The sequence below is a fragment of the Manis javanica genome, chromosome 5, assembly GCF_040802235.1.
Source record: "Manis javanica isolate MJ-LG chromosome 5, MJ_LKY, whole genome shotgun sequence".
Classification (NCBI taxonomy): Eukaryota; Metazoa; Chordata; class Mammalia; order Pholidota; family Manidae; genus Manis; species Manis javanica.
In genome coordinates this window covers 163,135,722-163,154,399 of record NC_133160.1, presented here as the reverse complement: position 1 = coordinate 163,154,399, position 18,678 = coordinate 163,135,722, and the positions used below count along the sequence as shown (strand labels likewise).

General features: G+C 40.8%; 1 protein-coding gene across 5 annotated transcripts in view; it reads left to right on the top strand.

Moving 5' to 3' along the window:
* The window catches only part of C1QTNF7 (C1q and TNF related 7), a 105,075-nt gene that overhangs the window by 73,785 nt on the left and 12,612 nt on the right, over positions 1 to 18,678 (top strand). The window contains exons 1-2 of one of the 5 annotated variants that reach the window (XM_017670572.3): positions 11,510 to 12,337; positions 15,181 to 15,237. The exons of 3 other annotated variants lie outside the window; for them this stretch is intronic. In XM_017670572.3, the coding sequence (XP_017526061.2) occupies positions 15,207 to 15,237 (31 nt within the window). In that variant the 5' untranslated portion in view covers positions 11,510 to 12,337; positions 15,181 to 15,206. Of the gene's footprint in view, positions 1 to 11,509; positions 12,338 to 15,180; positions 15,238 to 18,678 lie in introns of those variants that run through there. One more of the 5 variants, XM_017670574.3, reaches the window with a different exon arrangement.

Here is an 18,678-nt window from a genome sequence, read left to right as displayed (position 1 = left end):
TTATTGTTCTTAACAAACTGGAGGTTATTTTTAGCTGGCTGCCAGGAACTGCCGACTTCCTTCCCGGCAAGGAGAGATTTCAGGTCCCTCTTCTCTTTCAGTTTCTCTCTTTCCCTGCATGCGGGGGTCCGGGGAGATCTGCTCCCAGGATCAGGGCTGTCTCCCGAATGTGCCACTCTGACTCCAGAGCTGACCCGCTGACCCCAAAAGCTCTCCTCCTCCCTCTTTGCCTAAGTTCAAACCAGCCCACCGGGCTCCAGCCGGAGTGAAACTCCCAGCCGGATTTCTTGGCTCCTCGTGCCCCACCCACAGTCTAGCTGGACATTTTCGGAGCACAGTTATTGTGGTTAACTTGGGACCTTAGAACATTCTGCTTGAAACCGAACACTTCACATCTTTGTTCCAACAATTACCAACTATGTGACTTGGGACAAGTTCCTTCCCCTCCTGAAGCCGTAGTTATCACATAGACGTGCAATGGGAATAATGTTATGCATTCAACAGTGATTGTTGAGAGCCTCCTGTGATCTGGCACAGTTCTAGTAATGAACAAGTCCTTGTTCCCTGTCGTGGTAGAGTTTAGGACATATAGCATACCCACCTCATGCAATCGTTAAGTAGTTAAAATAAATGTTAGGTGCTGGGATGCTGCCTGGCATGTGTTAAACATTAAATCCTAGTTAGCGATCTTCTTTATCCACATTATTATGATATCATCATTGTTGTGTTTCTATTCTTTTACAATCCAGTTCAAAATTCAAGTACTCAAAATGTTTTCAAATCAGCATCTAGCTTTAATCAATTCTTTCACATGATAACTACCCATGAATGAGGTCTAAGTTCAATTAATATTTATTTATACCTCATTTGTAAAGTGCTTTGCAAATAGTAGCTGCTCAATACATGCTTGTTTACTGTGTATTCTCTGTCATTGTAGACTGATGTTTCTTTGGGTCATAAAATTACAGAGTGGATTTGATTATAGGAATGGTTTTAAATAGGACAGTGCTATTATTCATTCATTTAGCAAATGTTCATTTATCAAATGCCTGTTATTTGGGTGCCCTTTAGTAGCACACTAGAGGCTCAACTTGAAGGCAGAAAGCTGTAGGGGTGGAGAGAGCAGTTAAGAGACTGTGATAAGAGACCAGGTAAGAGACATCGAGGCCTAAACCCAGGTGGTTGCTGTAGGAAAAAGGAGTTATCTACATGGGTGTTGATTCATACCTAGAGGTGGTAGCCCCCAAAACCCAATCAGCATTGAAAACACCCTTTCCTGCTCTTTTGGCCTCTAATTAGAATCAGTCATTATCAGCCAACACATGTTAAGCATTTCTAGATTCTAGGCTTTGGCTACATGTGGATGACACAAAGATAAATGAGACAGGGTTCTTGCCCATAGGAGCACATTGCAAGGTGTACATTCTTGTACCTGACCCTGTAGTGGTGTAACTCCCATACAGAAACCATGATTCCCCTGATAGATGGTAAACCCCTTAAAAGTAAGGGTTGGGTTGGCTTCCCTACATTTATTGGGGGCACCAATAATAGTACCCCTCTTCTCTGCCAGAGCTTTATACAAATTGAGAAATAAAATAAAGGACTGCGGGCATCCACATCACGCAAATAAATGAAGACAAACCAAATGAGAATGAAAAAAAGGCTAATTACTCAGTACTTCCATAGCAAGGGGTTCGGTCTTCACTTGCATTTTGGCAAAGACTCAAAGGCAGGCAAAGTGGGAAAGCTTTACAGTGAGAACAGAAGGCATCACCTGTGCCCTGGATGGAGACTGTGGGCACAGGGAAGACGTATGCAGGTTAGCAAGAAGCAGGACATCTTAGAGGACAGGTTAGGCACATATTTGGCTTTCTCTGGTTGGCCTTACATTAGAAGCAGGGACAAAAATTAGGGAAGCTGTCAGTTATTAATCAAGTCCTGACTGTTTGGAGCTGATTACTGCAGAGGCTGACTTTGTGGATTTAATAGACAGAGAAGTCAAACTTCCTGTAAGACTAAATTCCAGCAGGCTTGCTTCCTGGGCTGGTTATGGTAGATAAGGGGGTTAGATTCCTGGGGAAGGTTACTTCAAGTTTTGGGTCAAAGTCTATTGTAAATATGGTCTGGCCATTGTCCAGTTGATACAGTCTCTAAGCATGCAAAAAAAAAAAACAAGCCTTAACCCTTACCTTATCCCATACTGAAAGGGGTCATGTACCTAAATATAAAACCTAAACTATAAACTTTCCAGGAGAAAATCTTTGTGACTTTAGCTTTGGCAATGATTTGTTAGCTAAAACACAAAAATGCTAACTATGAAAGAAAGTAGTTAATCAGTTGGACTTCACCAACTTTAAATACTTTTCAAAAGACAACTGTTAATAAAAAAAAAGTCAAGTCATAGACTGGATGAAATATTTGTAAAACACACATCTGATATATATACCTAGAATACACTAAGAATTCTAACCACCAATAAGAAGCAGAAAAACAACCTAAATGAGCAAAAGATTTGAACTGATTCTTCACCAAAGAAGATAAACGGATGACAAATAAGCACATGAAGTGATGCTCAGCATCATTAGGAAATTGCTGATTAAAACCACAGTGCAAAACATCACGTATCAATTAGGATGGATATGATATGAAGGCAAAACTAATAACACAGGTGCTGGTGAGGATGCGGAGCAGCTTGAACTTTCAGATATTGTTGCTGAAAATGAGAAGTGCCATAGCCTCTTTGGAAACAGTTTGGCAATTTTCTGTGAAGTTCATATACACTTAGCGTATTACCTAGAAATCCCCCTCCTAGGTATTTACCCAAGGCAAATGGAATGCTCACCCAAAGACCTGTGCATGAGTGTTTACTGCACCTTTACTTTAGAAGAGCCTAACTCTGGAAACAAATCTCATGTCCATCAGCTGGACTATGGAAAACAAACTGTATTTTTACATACAGTGGAAGACTGCAGCAATCAAAGAAACACGAATGACTCTTAAAAGCATTTTGCTCAGTGTAAGAGGACAGACTCAAAATCTCACATACTGTATGATTCCATTTATGTGACATTCTGGAAAAGATAAAATTATCAGGTCAGAAATAAGATAAGTGGTTGCCAGTGGCTGGGGTCGGGGGAGAATTACAAGTACAAAAGGGTAGGAGGAAACATTTTGGAGGAAATGGAAATGCTCTGTGTCTCTATTATGTCATGGCTACGCAGCTAGATATGTTGGCTAAAACTCACTGAACTAAACACATAGAAAGGATGCATTTTATTCTGTGTAACTTAGACTTCTTTTTTAAAAAAGAGAATATTGCTTAGGTGTGATGGCAAAGGGACTTCTTAATCCAGATTCCCCGAAATTAGTCGGATTTTCATCCCCAGTCAGCTGAGCTGAAGAGATCCAGTTGTTCTCTGCAAAGTTCTCAAGTTCATCCATCCCACTTTCCCTGGACTAGAATAAATAAAGGAATGCTGTGCTTAGGAAAAATCTCTCCTCCCAAAGACCAAAGGAGCAGGGAGAAGGTGCTCTGGTGTTATTCCCAGTCCACCCAATGCTAAACTTCCCACAGCCGTTTGAACTGAAGCTTCCCATTCTCATTGCTATTCAATGTTGTGAAGACAGAATCCTAAGCCGAAATTTGAAATGGTGCTTTGATTTTCCCCATATGGACAAGGTGATCACCAGCGAAGAGGCGAGCTTTGGAGTCCAGCTCTGCCCCTTAGCAGTGGTGCCAGTCTGGCCCTAACCTCAGTCCCCTCACTTATCTGAAGCTACCTCATGGGCTCATCTTAAAGAATAAGCAAGAAATGCATAGCAGGTACTTAGGACAGCTCCTTGCCATAATAAACTCTTGACAAATGGTGAATTTTTATTTTCCATCATTCAAAGATACGGTGTCTCTGAAACAGCCTTAAGTGTCCATGGATGGAGAATGGATAAAGAAAATGTGGTTATATATATACATATTCTGGAATATTATCCAGCCAAAAAAAGGAGGAAATCCTGCCATTTGAACAATATGGATGAACCTTGAGAGCATTATGCTGAGTGAAATAAGTCAGACAGAGAAAGACAAATACTGTTATGAACTCACTTGTCTGTGGAATCTAAAAAAACAAAACAAAAACCAAATGCACAGATGCAGAGATCATGTAGGTGGTGGCCAGAGCCTGGGGGTTGGCAGGGGTGTGAAATAAGTGAAAGTGGTCAGAAGGTACAAACTTCCAGTCATAAAACGAGTAAATCCTGGACATGTAATGTGCAGCACGGTGACAGTTGTTAATACTACCGTACTGCATATTTGAAAATTGCTAAGAGTAAATCTTTAAAGTTCTCATCACAAGAATAAAAAGCAATTTGTCACTTATGTGCCTGATGGATATAAACTACACTTACTGTGGTGATCATTTTGCAACATGTCCATATACCCAATCATTGTGCGTACACCTGAAATTATGATAATTATACCTCAATTATATCTCAATTTTTTAAAAGAACACATACATGCAAAGATACAGCATCTCTCACATGCCAAATATTTCTCAGGAAAGTGTGCAAATTGAAGGCAGTGCAATCCGGAGGCGTGGAAGTGGTGACGCAAACGCAACAGCAGTTTTGCTCTTGTGATCTGTGTTCCTGGCTGTTGCTCCATGCAAGTTTCACCTAGCCTGTCTCTCCTGTGTGTACCCTACTGGGGATGGAAGCAGGGATGCTCAGCCTTGCAGAGATGTGCTCCGGAGCTGAGGCAACTCCCAAGCTCTCAAGGCAACTCAGATCACCCTGGTAGCCTTCCCATTCCAAGATCCTAGGATTACCTAATATTTTTTAAACAGCGCCAGTTCTCCGTCATTCCCTAAGCAGTCTTAGGACTGAATGACAGGTTTTGTTAGTAAAAGCCAAACGCTGGAATGCCTGGCACCAGCGCCACTCACTGGAGATGTGTGGTGGAATTAAAGGGCACTTCCCCACCATCTTGTTTCCCAGGACACAGCCTTTAATGAATTCTAATCTTGGGGTTTCTGTAACAAGTCACTAGAGAGCTCTCCCCTGAACTCTGAAAACCTCACAGAAAAATCTTGACAGCCACATAAAATTACATTTTGGAACTTTTAGTGCACCATATAGCAGTCTGAGAGTAAAGTGCTTTTAAGACATTTTGACTTATCTAGAGTGTGCTCGTTTTTGGTTAAAAGGTCTCAAGGGCTGATGGAACAGCATAGTGTCAATCACTCTGTTGTTTATTACCTAAAATGATAAAAATGTCCAGGTTTTCCTGAACCAGTTATGGAACACATGATATGATGTGCAGAATTTTCTTCAAAAGATAGAGAATGCAGGGCTAGGGGAAAGAGGGATAAGTGGATGGAGGAATTTCCCTTGGGTAACTGGGTGAGGAGTACATGGGAACTCATATCCATTTGGTCTCTGTGGATATTTGAAATTTTCTGTAAGTTTTTAAAAAATTTCTTACGATTTAATTTGTGAGAAGTGATGTTTTGGAATTAAGCATGAGGATCAAGTGTCATGCTCTGGGATAATGCTATATTATTAATTCTCAGTTTTCCACAAAATGGGTATTTATGTATATAAAAAATACTGCAGTGTCTTCTCCATGGGAAATTAGGAATCAGGTCTCAGTGAGTAGCTATGCTACACAGAGAAGAAGATCTTGGAAATAATACAGGGATCCAGATTTTAATTCTGATGTTATATATAAATGTGACCTCTGGGCAAGTCACTTCTCACTGAATCTATTTCTTCATTCCTAAAATGGGGGGTCAGGCGAATGCCCTCCCAGCCTCTTCTTTCCCTAATGACATGAAATTCCCACTGGAATGTTAGCTCTACATGCGTCGGGATCCTGTCTTCCTCTTTCAGCTCCTTATTTCCGGGGCCTGGGGCAGCACCTAGCGCACGGTAGGGGTCAGTGACATTTGTTCCTTTGAGGAGGGTTCTGAGTGAGTGACTTCTTAAAAGTATACAAATTATTTTCTTTGCAAGAACTCACTTCTTTCCCTACAATGAAAGCAGATTCAGTTCAGAAACCAAACTGTCCTGTGTCACTTGTTGAACTACCTTGAAAAGCCAGGGAAGTGGCAATAGAAATCAGCTGTACTTATATCATCTCATTGTTATAACTTACCTGGGTTGACAGCCTAGCCCATAAAACCCTGCTCACAGCCCTTCAGGGGCTCCTACCACTCCCAGGATAGGGACCAAACCTTCCACGGCCCCAGAGCCCTTCCTGGTCCAGGCACCTTGTCCCTCCAGCTTGATGCCCCTTCACTCCTTCTCAGTGCTGCGTTTCAACAGCATCCTCTTCTCCCAGAGCGTTTGTGCAGGGCACTCTCAGCCTGGAAGCGTTTTCTGCCCCTCTCCCTGGTTACTGCCCACTCCTGTTTCATATCTCAGGTCAGGTGTTATATCTTTAGGCAAGGCCTCCCTGACCCATGGTCTCAAGTAGGTCGCCTTGCTAAGTACTCCCATAACACCCTTGCCTTTTCTCAGGATACCCCAGTGTTCACTGAATTCTTTAATGATCCTATCTGTCCTGAATATGATATAAATTAGAAACAATTTCATTCTTCTCCTATCACTTCTTCTTGTCAAATTCTGTGGGATATTTCCTGCCTGTTCTTCCATGACTTCAGGCAAATTCCTTAGCTTTCTGGTCACTTTCAGTTACATGAATAATTTGATTTTTCAATCGTGACTCATTTTCAGATATTAAAAACTCAAATCAAAATAAAAACTTCCATTTTACATCCAAAACAAAGCGTTTTCCATTTCCATGGCTTCAGCTCACACTATACTATGTTTTGTTTTGTTTTGTTTTTTAATGTTTCCCCATTTCCTACCCCTCCTCCCATTTGAGGCCCATCTAGAGTCAGACCAGAGGATACCAAAAAATGATCAAAGTATTTCACTTAATAGGTGCTGCTTGCATGGTTCTCTCTTGGTGCACACGGGTGTGCCCCAGGTCTTCCAATATTGGCTCTCTCTGACTGGACACGTTCCCAGGATCACGGAGGCTTTCTGAGGGCCCTCCACACTGTACAGTCCCCTGGTATGAGGGATTCCCTCCCAAGCTGACACCTTGCCCTGCCCCCCACACCGCCCCTGGCTGCTGTTCTCAGCAATATCCTCAGTGGCTTCCTACTCGCTTCCTCACCCTAGGAAGACTCCTTCCTGGCTCAGGAGAAGCCATCCAGACGGCCCAGCCCCGGCTGCCGTCCTCGGTACCATCAGCCTCTTGGGAAACTCCTAATCCTTGCTTGTCCAGTCGTGAGCCATGCGCTGCTCTCTCTTCTGCAGTCAGCCTCTGCCTTCAGAATTCTCTAGTTTCTATGATCACGTAAGAAATCAAACTCCAGGGGAGGGCCAAGTTCACCCATGATTTGTTTGTCACATTTCTCTGACGCCATGAGACTATTGCTGCAATATTTTCAGTTTCACAGTTCCATTAAACATCAGGTGGAGAACAAGAGAAATAGTTTCTTTTTTGCAGGAACTTCTAATACAACCAGTGGTCTCTTGCAGTCCTTGCCACTGGGCTAAGGGTGAGTGGCGTTCCTTCCGTCCATCCCTCATAGGAAAGGAGGGGAGAGATCCTTAGCACTCCCCCAACAGCGAATAGCTCTCTACTTTGATGGCTTTCTTCAACTATTAATCCTTTTTGAACTTCCAGTTTTCTCTTAGGTGGACTGAAAGTGGACAATGGTCAGTGTCAGATCCAGCTGCTTTTTAGCAAGTGCTAACTGGAGATGTGGGCATTGATTGCCCGTTATTCTCTGCTTTGGGGCCTCGACTGAAACTGCAAGATGATGAGAAGCCCTAATCAACATCTTGTTAAACATAGTTCTGTGATTATTTGATGAATATCTGTTTCCTCCTCTAGGTGATTCCTCTAAAGGGGTTTTGTGTTTATTCTCTATTGAATGGCAAGACCGAAGGTTCAGCACCTAACATACATCAGCAGTTTAATAAATATGTGAAGAGGTGATGAATAAAAGAACAGGGTGAACAAGGGAGAAGAGTAAATTTGTATCCCTAGAACTCCCTGGTTTAGGACTAAGAGATCAGCATCTTTTGAACAAAAGCAGATAAGCCAGATTCCCAAAGCCTAGCTACCCATCAGAATCACCCATAGAGCTTTTGAAACATATAAATGCCAAGACCTGGTCTAGCCCACTGGTGTGCCGACACACAGATTCAGCTGAGAATCAGCGAGCTAAGGTGCATGACTGAAGTCCAAATAATGTGCTAGGAGGGCTCAGTGGAAGGGAAGACCGTGCCTGGTGCAGAGCGACAGGAAGATTTTCTGGAGAAAGTGATGCATAAGGACAAATATGAACAGATACAGAAAGGGGCATGGGAAGGACGTGGCTAGCAGGGACTAGCAGGCCAGAGGAGATGATATGAGCTGGGCACTGAGGCTAGGAAGAGAAGATTGGATTCCTGACAAAACCTAGTGCTACGGGGAGGAGGACTCAGGTGTGCCTTCCACCTGACCGCAAGCTGTTTGGATGCAGAAACCAAGGCTTGTAAACTTAGCGACACCCTAGGGAGGTGTGTGGTAGAGTGGCTAGGTGGGCCAACTGTGGTCTCAGACTGCTGAAATTCCTCATCTATACATGGAGGGTGATAACATTACTCACCAGATGAGGCAACGGTGAGGATTAAAAGAGGTAATAATATAATGTCTTAGCACATAAGTGCTCATTATAAATTAGCTAGAACTTTCTTTTTTTTAAATAATTCTAGTCCCTGGCAAAATGGCTTATATATATTACCAGTGCTGTGCTGAGTCATCTTAGACCAGCCGGCAAGGGCCATTTCTGTACATATCTCCCCAACTTTGCATTCAGTGAAGGTCAGATTGGAGGCTTGAAATTAGCCATAATGGGATTATATACACAGAGGAAACTGACAAAGTTACAAATCCGAACCTTCGGGTGAGAGCTGGTTTACCAGCACACTGTCAGGTGCTCCGTGAACACTGAGTGGATTGGTCTAGATGGAACTGAGCTCAGTGGGACAGTGACAAGGCTGCTGAGGAACAAAAACCCAAGCTTAGACAGAAAACAGACTACCTGCCGAGGAAAGACAGAGTAAGACCTTGGCCTTGGCCTGAGTGGCAGGTAGAAATGGAATCTGATGTCTTACTCTAAGCCAATTAATATTCCCTTAACATGTTTTTCTACCCATCACTTTCTGCCACTGTCTCTAAAGTAAGTGTGAAAATAACTGAGTGAAACAGGCACTAACAAGTTTTAGCCACATCTGAGATCAGAAATGCTCTGGGAGAAAATTTCAAAGGTTTGTCCTCTCTGTGAAGAGGAAGAAGTCCAGGAAGATACAGATTATAATAAATTAGCTGACATGATAAATAATAAGGAAATCAAAGAATCAAATATTTCAAAACAGGAAAAAAATACTGTGATATCTTAGTGATGCAAGAAACATTATCATCAAACTGTAAAGAGAAGCTAACGAAGTTGTGAAGGACAAAAGAAGCAAATATGAATACCTGTAAATTGTATTAACTCCTGGCCAACAGAAGGAAGAAAAGATAAGACTGCATCTATCTCCTCTGGAGGTCAAAAGGCTCCATTTCTAAGCTCTTTGACAGAGACTGTGCTATTCCAAGGAAGTATGAATGAGAAAAGCTCGTTAGCAAGAAACCATCACTTGTACATACATAAATGAACATATTCAAAGGCTGGAATATCTGAAACTGAGCTTGTAAGGACAGATATTCTAGTTCAGCCTTTAGAAGACCAGTGTTGAGTGTGGGATGATTCCTTCAAGTCAGGTAGTCAGGGCTCTCATACGAAAGACAAAGGGCTGTTCTGTGATGCTCTATTAGGGGTGATCTGGTAAGACCTTTTAGCCTCAATGACCTGCTCTGCCAGTTCAAGTTCAAATATAAGCATGACATTTTCTTCTTGCAATTGGTAGGATTCGTTTGCTTTTATCAGCAGATGGCCTAGTTGAAATCTAGCTCCTCCTCTCCATGAATGATCTAAGAAACCTAGGGGCTTGCTTGATTCAAAAGGTGTCATCCCTGCTTCTAACCCAGGGAGAAAGTAAAAAGCAGAACCTTTGATGGTCCACTCTCCCTGTTGATTTTAGCCAAATGGTGACACTGTTGAATACTAGTCATGCACATCTAGTAGATATGTGTCCATTTGCATGGGATGCTCTTGCTGACCCCATGTTATCCCCTTACTAAGCTCCAGTCTAATGACCCTTTGAACTCACCATTGTATGTTCAGCCATTGCATCAAAGGACGTCCACTATGACTGAGTAACTGAAAGCAGACAGACTTGCAGTCTCATTCATAATCATACCAAAACCAGCCACCCCAAAATCCTTTAGGCCTTTTGGCCCAGACTCCCACTTACCTCCTTGTCAATTCCATTCTGTGGTCTACATTGTCCTTTCCAGGCTTTGGACCCGACTAACCCTACACTGCATGACTAATTTCCCTAAATTTGTGTCTGGGAGAGGAGTTGGACCCTTGCTTTCTTCTTTTCCAGAAAGGAAATAATGACCTGGGTGTTTTAAGCAAATAATTTCAATTCCTCTTCAGCCAATGGTCCCTGAGAGGAAAACTTCCAAGCCACTACCAAGTGCCTCCTTTTATGTCCAGTACTAAGAGAGTCGTTTGAGTGACTTCTCTCAGTAACAAAAAATATGTCCTCCACGAAGTGACTCGATTCTCTACCTATACATATAGAAGTGGCTAATGTCATTTTTTTTACTCCATCTCATCAGGGATCAGCAGTTTGTTAGAGTATATTAAGAATTATTATAAACCTTACAAATAATCAGGGACAACCATTTTACTCTGAGGATGAGAAGATAAACCCAGGGACTCTATCTGATTGAGATCCTCCTCCATAAAACGGTGGCTACCAGGGACTGAGTGTAGGAGAATATAACTGAATGCATTTAAGAGAACAAGCTTGGAACAAGTAGTAAACAAGCCATGAGGATCTATTGCACAGTATAATGAATATAGAAAATAATATTGTACTATAATTATATAGTGTGATAAATATCACATTGTAATGGCAATCATATTACAATATATAAATATATCAAAGTAATACACTCTATACCTTAAACTTACACAATGTTATATGTCAAATTTTTTCAATGAAAAGAAGACATTACTCTAATTTAGCAAAATACTGTGACTCCCTTCTGTGTCCAAGGCGTGGTTTTTACTACCCGATGACAGCATTCAGATTTTGGACAGCCAACACATTCAAATGATCAGTTCCTCCAGATGGGAGAGCACATAGCTACGGCAAAATAAAGCTCATTGGAGTGGGAAGCCCACCCACCTTCCTGGTCAAGTTCGTGGTAGGTGTTCACTTTGTTAACTTTGGAAATAGTTCTTGCAATTAGCATTCTCAACTACTTGAGAAGAATGTGTGGAAAAGCCAGATACAAACAAGATTTTTTAGTTGCTTAGTCTCCGTAAATGACATCATGAATGTTATATTGCTGCTGCTAAGGAGACTTAAGAAGTATGTGTCAGAAGGAAACAAAGACATTGATTGCATTGAAAATGAGCAGTCATAGGCTTTAGAGAACCATTCTGCCTTCTGAGATGTTATGATCAGTTCTCTACAGTAACAAAGACATATTAGTCTTCTAAAAATACCCAATCATTTATGCATTCAGCAGAGAACAAAGAAAACACCAGCACAGTACACATAACCGTCTTTCATTTTATAGCACTTTCCTGCTGAAAATGGTGAGGGGCCACTTTCCTGCCACTTTTACCAAGAAGAGGGACACCTTCTCCTGGTTATTCCATGAGACAGGGCCCACTGTCCGGAATCTGAAGATCTACACTGAAAGTTCTCAAATAGGAAATGACTCTTTTCTCTAAGTTAACAACTAATTTCCAGCCAGTGAGTAATTTTTTTCCTGAAACATCCACTCAGTGGAAAACAAACCAAGAGGGAAAAAGTGAAGTAAACAAATCTGAAAAAGAGGCCACGACACATAGAGATGGAGGCGCCCCTGGATGTAACAGTCAAAGAAGCAGGCGCTCACAGTTTATCTCGAACAAAACCGTAATTTTAACCGGCCCCTGACTGAGCCTCACCCGATGAATGGCTTCCAGGGCCTCTGGCTTCATTGGGACAAAAGAAGAAAATTATTTTTAGCACAACTATTTGGAAACCTCTGAGAACTTGGATCTGTTTTTCGGTCTGGTACCAAAGCAAGTTTTTCGCTGAAGCTCTCATGAAAGCTCCTCGGTCTCTGGTGAATGTAGAATCCTGGAGCAACTCACCAACCCAGAACAAGGTATGGAGTTTACTCTTTTTTTTTTTTTAGAATTTTGGCAAATATTGAGGCACTGGCCCATTTCAGTATGGTAGCTTTTGAACTTAGAGGGCTCTGTAAGAAGAATCCATGAAATTGAAGACCTGGGTTCAAATCTCTGGTCTGGCCCTAGCCTTGTGACCATAGATCAGTTACCTGACTTCTCTGGACGTCGGCTCCCTGTCCAACCTACCACAAGAGTCTCTGGGAAGATGATATGGACTTAACATTGCTCTGCAGACTGCAAATATTTGGCAGATGCCAGCATGTGTTACTGCTGTGCATCCTAGCACTTTACATAAAGCAGCCAAAGCTTTCTAAGTCACAAACTGTTGATTGAAATAAATAGGAATGATAAATATTTTTCTTCATTCAGCCTTTGTTGAGTCTCTATTATAGTCTAGTCTTTGCCCTAGATGTTGGTATACAGTTTACATTTGGGTGGAGAGGACAGCAGAAAGCCATAGCCCGGTGGGGCTGTGTGCTCCCGCTGGGTGAGCAGGTGACAGGAGAAGGGAGGTATTTCATGGTCAATGGGAGAAGCAGTTCTGGGCAGGAAAGCTGGACCCCCAAGGCAGAGCTGAGGAACCACAAAACAGAAGGAACTGGGACGTGAGCACCCAAGGTCCCCATCCAGTCTTGCTCACAGTGCCACTCCCAGGGCAGCCAGAAGGACAGAGCCTGCTATTGAGGAGTCTCTTCCTCTGCAGGCCAAGGATTTGTCTCATTTTGGCCACCCCTGGTTACCTATCCTCCTCCTAATGATTTCCAGGCAAAACACACTATCAACTTGAATTATTAATCAAGTCCAGCCCTTTGTCACGAAATTAATATTAGTTGCCCTCACAAGATGCAGGGGACAGTGAAGTGTTTGGTGACAGAAGTGCTTGACTCAAATCCTTCCAGCACCATGTTTATGGCTGTGTGGGCCTGAGCCCTCAGTGTCTTGATCTTCTCACTTGTAAAATGAAGATAACAGCACCTGCTTCATTAAAGTGGTGTGGGGATTAAGTACATGATGCCTTGAAAACACCTAGCACAGTAATAAAATACTAATATGTTCCCTGCATCCCAACTCATCTTTTTTTCTATTTTTTATTGTAATAAACCATGCATAACAAAACTTGCCACTTTGAAGTACACAGTTCTGTGACATTAAGTACACTCACAATGTTGTGCATCACGGATCATGCACCTGTAGAATCTTTGCATCTTCCCCAGCTGAAACTCATTCTCTGTTTTACACTTCCCATAGCCCCCAGCAACCATCATTATTTCCTTCTCTACAATTTTGCCTATTCTAGATACATCATATAAGTAGAATCATACCATTTCTGTGCTTTTGTGATTGGCTTATTTCACTACGCATATGGTGTTCAAGAATCCTTCATGTTGTAGTGTAGGTCAAAATTTCCTTCCTTCTGAAAGTTCAGTAACTTCCCATTGTACAGATAGACATTTTCTTCATTCATCTACTGATAGACACTTGAGTGGCTCCCACCTTTTGGCCATTGAATAACGCTGGTATGAACATGGGTGTCCATATGTCTGTTTGAGTCCCTTCTTCACTTCTTTGGGTATATATTCAGAAGTGGAATTGCTGGATCATATTACGATTCACTATTAAATTTTCTGAGGAATCACCATACTGTTTTTCACAGCAGCTGAACCATTTTACATTTCTACCAGCCATATTTTCTATTATTTCCAGCTTTATTGAAACATGAATGGCAAATAACACTGTGTCAGTTTCAGGTACACAACATGACAGTCGGATATACATGTACTGTGAATGATTAGCAAAATAAGATCAGCTAACATACCCATCACCTCATATAATTATCATTTTTATGCGTGTAGTGAGAACATTTAAGATCTACCCTCTTAGCAACTTTGAAGGATATACTACAATATTGTTAATGATAGATACCATGTTATGCATTGGATTTTCAAAACGTTTTCATCTTATAACTAAGTTTGTATCATTTGACTATCTCCCATTTCCCCCTCTCTCCAGCCCCTGACAAATCCCATTCTACTCTCCATTTCTTTGAGTTTGGCTTTTTTTTAGATTCCACATGTAAGTGAGATAAGACAGTATTTACCTGTCTGACTTATTTCGTTTAGTATAAAGCCCTCAAGGTTCATCCATATTGTCTTGAATGACAAGATATTCTTCTTTTTTATGGCTGAATAATGTTCCACTGAATATATATATACACCACACTTTACTTATCCTTTGATGGACACCGGCGGCTGCTTCCGCGTCTTGGCTATTGCAAATAATGCATTAGACAGGGGGGTGCAGATATCTCTTGATATCTTGTTTCATTCCTTTGGATATGTCCACAGAAGGAGGTTTGCTGAATCATATGGTAGTTCCATCTTTTTTATTTTTTTACAAACCCCCTATGTTTTCTTCCAGAGGTCTTACATTTAAGATTTCAATTCCATTTCAAGTTAATTTTTGAGTGGTATAAATTAGGGGTTTTTACAGCTAATATTGTAATTCAAAAAAGGTGAACATGCATGTGAATGTCCACATTTTCCTAACACCATTTATTAAAGGAACTTTTCTTTCCACATTAAGTATTTTACTCCCTTGTCAAATATTAGTTGACTGATGCATGGGTTTATTTTATTCCTTGAGTAAAGAAAAAATGTGATATTTACAAAGAGATCTCAATCAGTGGACACATTTACTAGAAGTTAAATTTTTGCACTGATTTATTCAGTATTTCTCCAAGTGTTTTCCATAGTGAGTTAAGCAAGGACAAAGGTTTTGTCACTAAAAAAACTTACAAAATACTGTGTACCAATTCCAGCCTCACAGATTCAAAAGGCCATTAACATGAAGGCTCTGAAGTCTACAATACGACAAAGTAAGTAGGTGTTTAAAAACCTAAAACCTATCATTTTGTAACCCCTACCAAAAAAAGAAAGATACAATTAGCATCCCAGGACACATCAGTTCAGGACAAACAATATTTCCAAACCTTTGATTTTCTATTTCCAGAGGAGCATAATGGTGGGAAAAAAATACATTTCAGCAAATATTCTACTTAAGTTTGCATAATTCAATGCATTCCTTTGAAATATTTTGCATGAAGAGTGGCTGCTAATGTGGATGAGGTTTCTTTCTATGGTTTCGGAAATGTTTTGAAATCAGATTATGGTGCACATTGAGTTGCACACTTTAAACTGGTCAATTTCATGGTGTGTAAAATCTCAATAAAGCTGTGAGAAAATACTGTAATGTTTATAAAGCCATGACTCACCTAATTCAGTCCCAGCCCAAATAACCAAATTCATTGCAAATCACTGGGGCAGTGGGTGAAGGATGGGTCATTCAACAGAAGGTGCTGAAAATATAAAATGGGATCCCTACCTCACACTTCCCACCAAAAAAATTCTAATGGGTCAAATTATAAATGTGAACAAATGAAACAATGAAAGAACTGAAAGAAAAGTGGGAGGGTTCTTTTTATTATTTTAAAGTGGAGAAGGCCTTTTAAATACAATGAATTGAACCTCAAAAAAATGTTTTCAATAAAAATATCTTTAAATGCATGAACACAACACAGATAACAGACTGGCGGTTGCCACAGGGGAGGGAAGTGGGAGGACGGGTGAAATAGGTAAAGGGAAAAAAATCTGTGAGGATGTTCAATCCCTTGATCTGGGTGAGAGTTACATGAGTATATACACACATCAAAATTCATCAAGCCATACACTAAGATCTGTGCATTTTAGTATCTTGATCAAAATAAATAAATTAAATTAAAATGCATAAACAAAGTTAAAAAGCAAACTGAGAAAAGCTATTTGCTGCTCATGTCGAAAAGCATGTGCAGAGAATATATATATGGAGATACTCATTTCACTATTATTTATAATAGCACAGGAATGAAAATATCCTAAGCATCCATCAACAGGAATCTTATTAAATATAACACATCCATATGATGGATATTCTACAGCTACTAAAACAAAGAATGAGGCAAGTCTGTATATACTGATATATATATACCTGAAAAAGCACGGATCAGAGAGTTGTATATGGTTTGCAACATGGGGAAGGAGAACTCACAAGAAACTAGCAACAGTAATTGCCTCGACAAAGGGGGACTGCGTGTCTGGTAACGGGAAGGAAGGAGAAGAGACTCACTTTCATTGCATACCCTTTTTATTTAATTTTATGAATGTGCATGTTCTATTTATACAAAATTTTGCTTAATATTTTTAAATACTCTAGAATATGCAAAATTAAAATAACTCAAGTCTTTTATTTGTCTTTCTCAAATACTGCCAAAGGGACCCTGGGACCCCAGGAGTATTTCTTTAACTTATCTTTCCCCTTTGTCTTGTAATATTCTCCTATTCCACTGTCTCTAGCTTTTCTTCTTTCTCACAAAACTCTCACTTCCCCAAAAAAGATCTTCTCCCCAGAGCCCAGCCTGAGTTTTTTTGTGTGTGTCGATGTTCCTGGTGGTTGGAGGATTCAGTGACTAAGACAAATATTCCTGCCTTCATCGAGTTTACATTCTATCAGATGGAGATAGACAATATTAAAGAAAAGCATAAAAAGATAAGAATTACCTGGTGAGATAGAGTATAATGGATATTAGAAAAAAACAGAATGGAATGAGGGAGTGTCAGGAGGTAGGAAAAGGGGGATTGCAACATTAAATAAGGTGGTAAGAGCTGGCTTTGATGAGAGGGTGGCATTTGGGCAAAGACTTGAAAAAGGAGATAAGAGAATGAGACAGGTAGACATCTTGGGGAGGAGAGCTCTGGGCAGAGGGCAGAGACAGTGTGAAGGCCCTAAGGCAGAACAGTCCTAGTGTCTCTGAGAAGCACCAGGGAATTCAGGATGTGACTGGAGGGAGAATAGTAGAGGATGAAGTCAGGAAGTAAGGAGGGCGGGTGCCAAATCAAGTAGAGCCTTGTAGACCATATGTCATGAGGCTTTCTGACTTAAAGTAAAGAGGACAAACCATGACAGGGCAATGCCACGGTAGTTTTCCAGTATGATCCACACTCCCTTGTCATTTGGGTGAACTGAGTCCCAGGACCGGACCAGCCACTGACCACTGGCCATCATCAGGCATCAGGCACCACACACACTGTTCCTAGATTCTAGTGATGAGTGTTAGTGGATAATCACTTTGAGTGTCTTTCAAAAAATTCTAACTGGATATACTTCTAGCATTAAGGCTACCATACAGCCAATATTCTAGTACATTTGGTGATGAAAGGCAAACCATTTGTTCAATGAATATATGTTTCCATTACCTTAATTTATTCCTTTTTTGAACATCTTTTTGCTTGGCTATTGGAAAGATTCATATCCTTGCTTCCAAGACCACCTTTACAATTTCTGCTTCCTCTCTCCATCACAAACTAGACCCTCACCACAAGTTTCTCTATAACCTACTGGTGTGTTTGTGTTTTTAGCATCTTCATCACAGCATCTGAGATACCACTGCCCGAAATGCCTTCTTCCCAGAAAATTTCAAATCCCTCTTTGAAGCAACTCCCAACCTCAGCTATAGCACTGCATTCCATGTCTGGTTACAAGCCTCCTTATGAGTACTTTCTACAAGCAGGTTTTTTTCAAATCCCTTCTCAAAGCCTGCTCTAATCAGTATTTTACAAAGGAGAACTAACGGTTTAATCATCACATTTTGTTCTGACAGTAGCAGAGTGTATGGATAGAATGTTCTTTAATTTTCTGTCATCTGAGGCCCCTTTAGAAGGGCTGGTAGCTTTATCAGCTCCTCTGGGCTTTTCAGTAGGCACCTTAAGCCTAGCTGAGCACTAGAATCAGTAATTTTGTGTTTGTGTTGTATTATAAGTCAAGCACAGCATGGCAAAATGTTCTCCCCGATTCTTTCTTTTTCCTTTTTTTTTTTTGTTTTTTTTGGTGGGGTCACTGATCACAAAGATTTGGTCAAAGATACAGAGACTATATTTGGATAAGTTGCTTCAGTTTGTCACTGATAAGATTTCTAGGAATCAGACTTATTTTTAAACCACACGTGCACACTATGTTTTCTCAGTTTGACATTACTATGCTCTGGCAAATTTCTGGGTCTAATTCTAAGATGTTGTAATTTCCCATGGGTACCATAAAAGTGGTACAGTACACCTGGTTAATTTTCTGATGTGGCTGTCAAATAAACAGAGAAAGTCTATCTGATTGTTTTCCCCACATTTTATTATTATTTCCTTTGGGCAAGAATATGCCAGGCATATACATCAAGCATTGTGCAGATTTCTTATTAAAGCACAACTATCCAAAAACTGCTCATTTACATTGC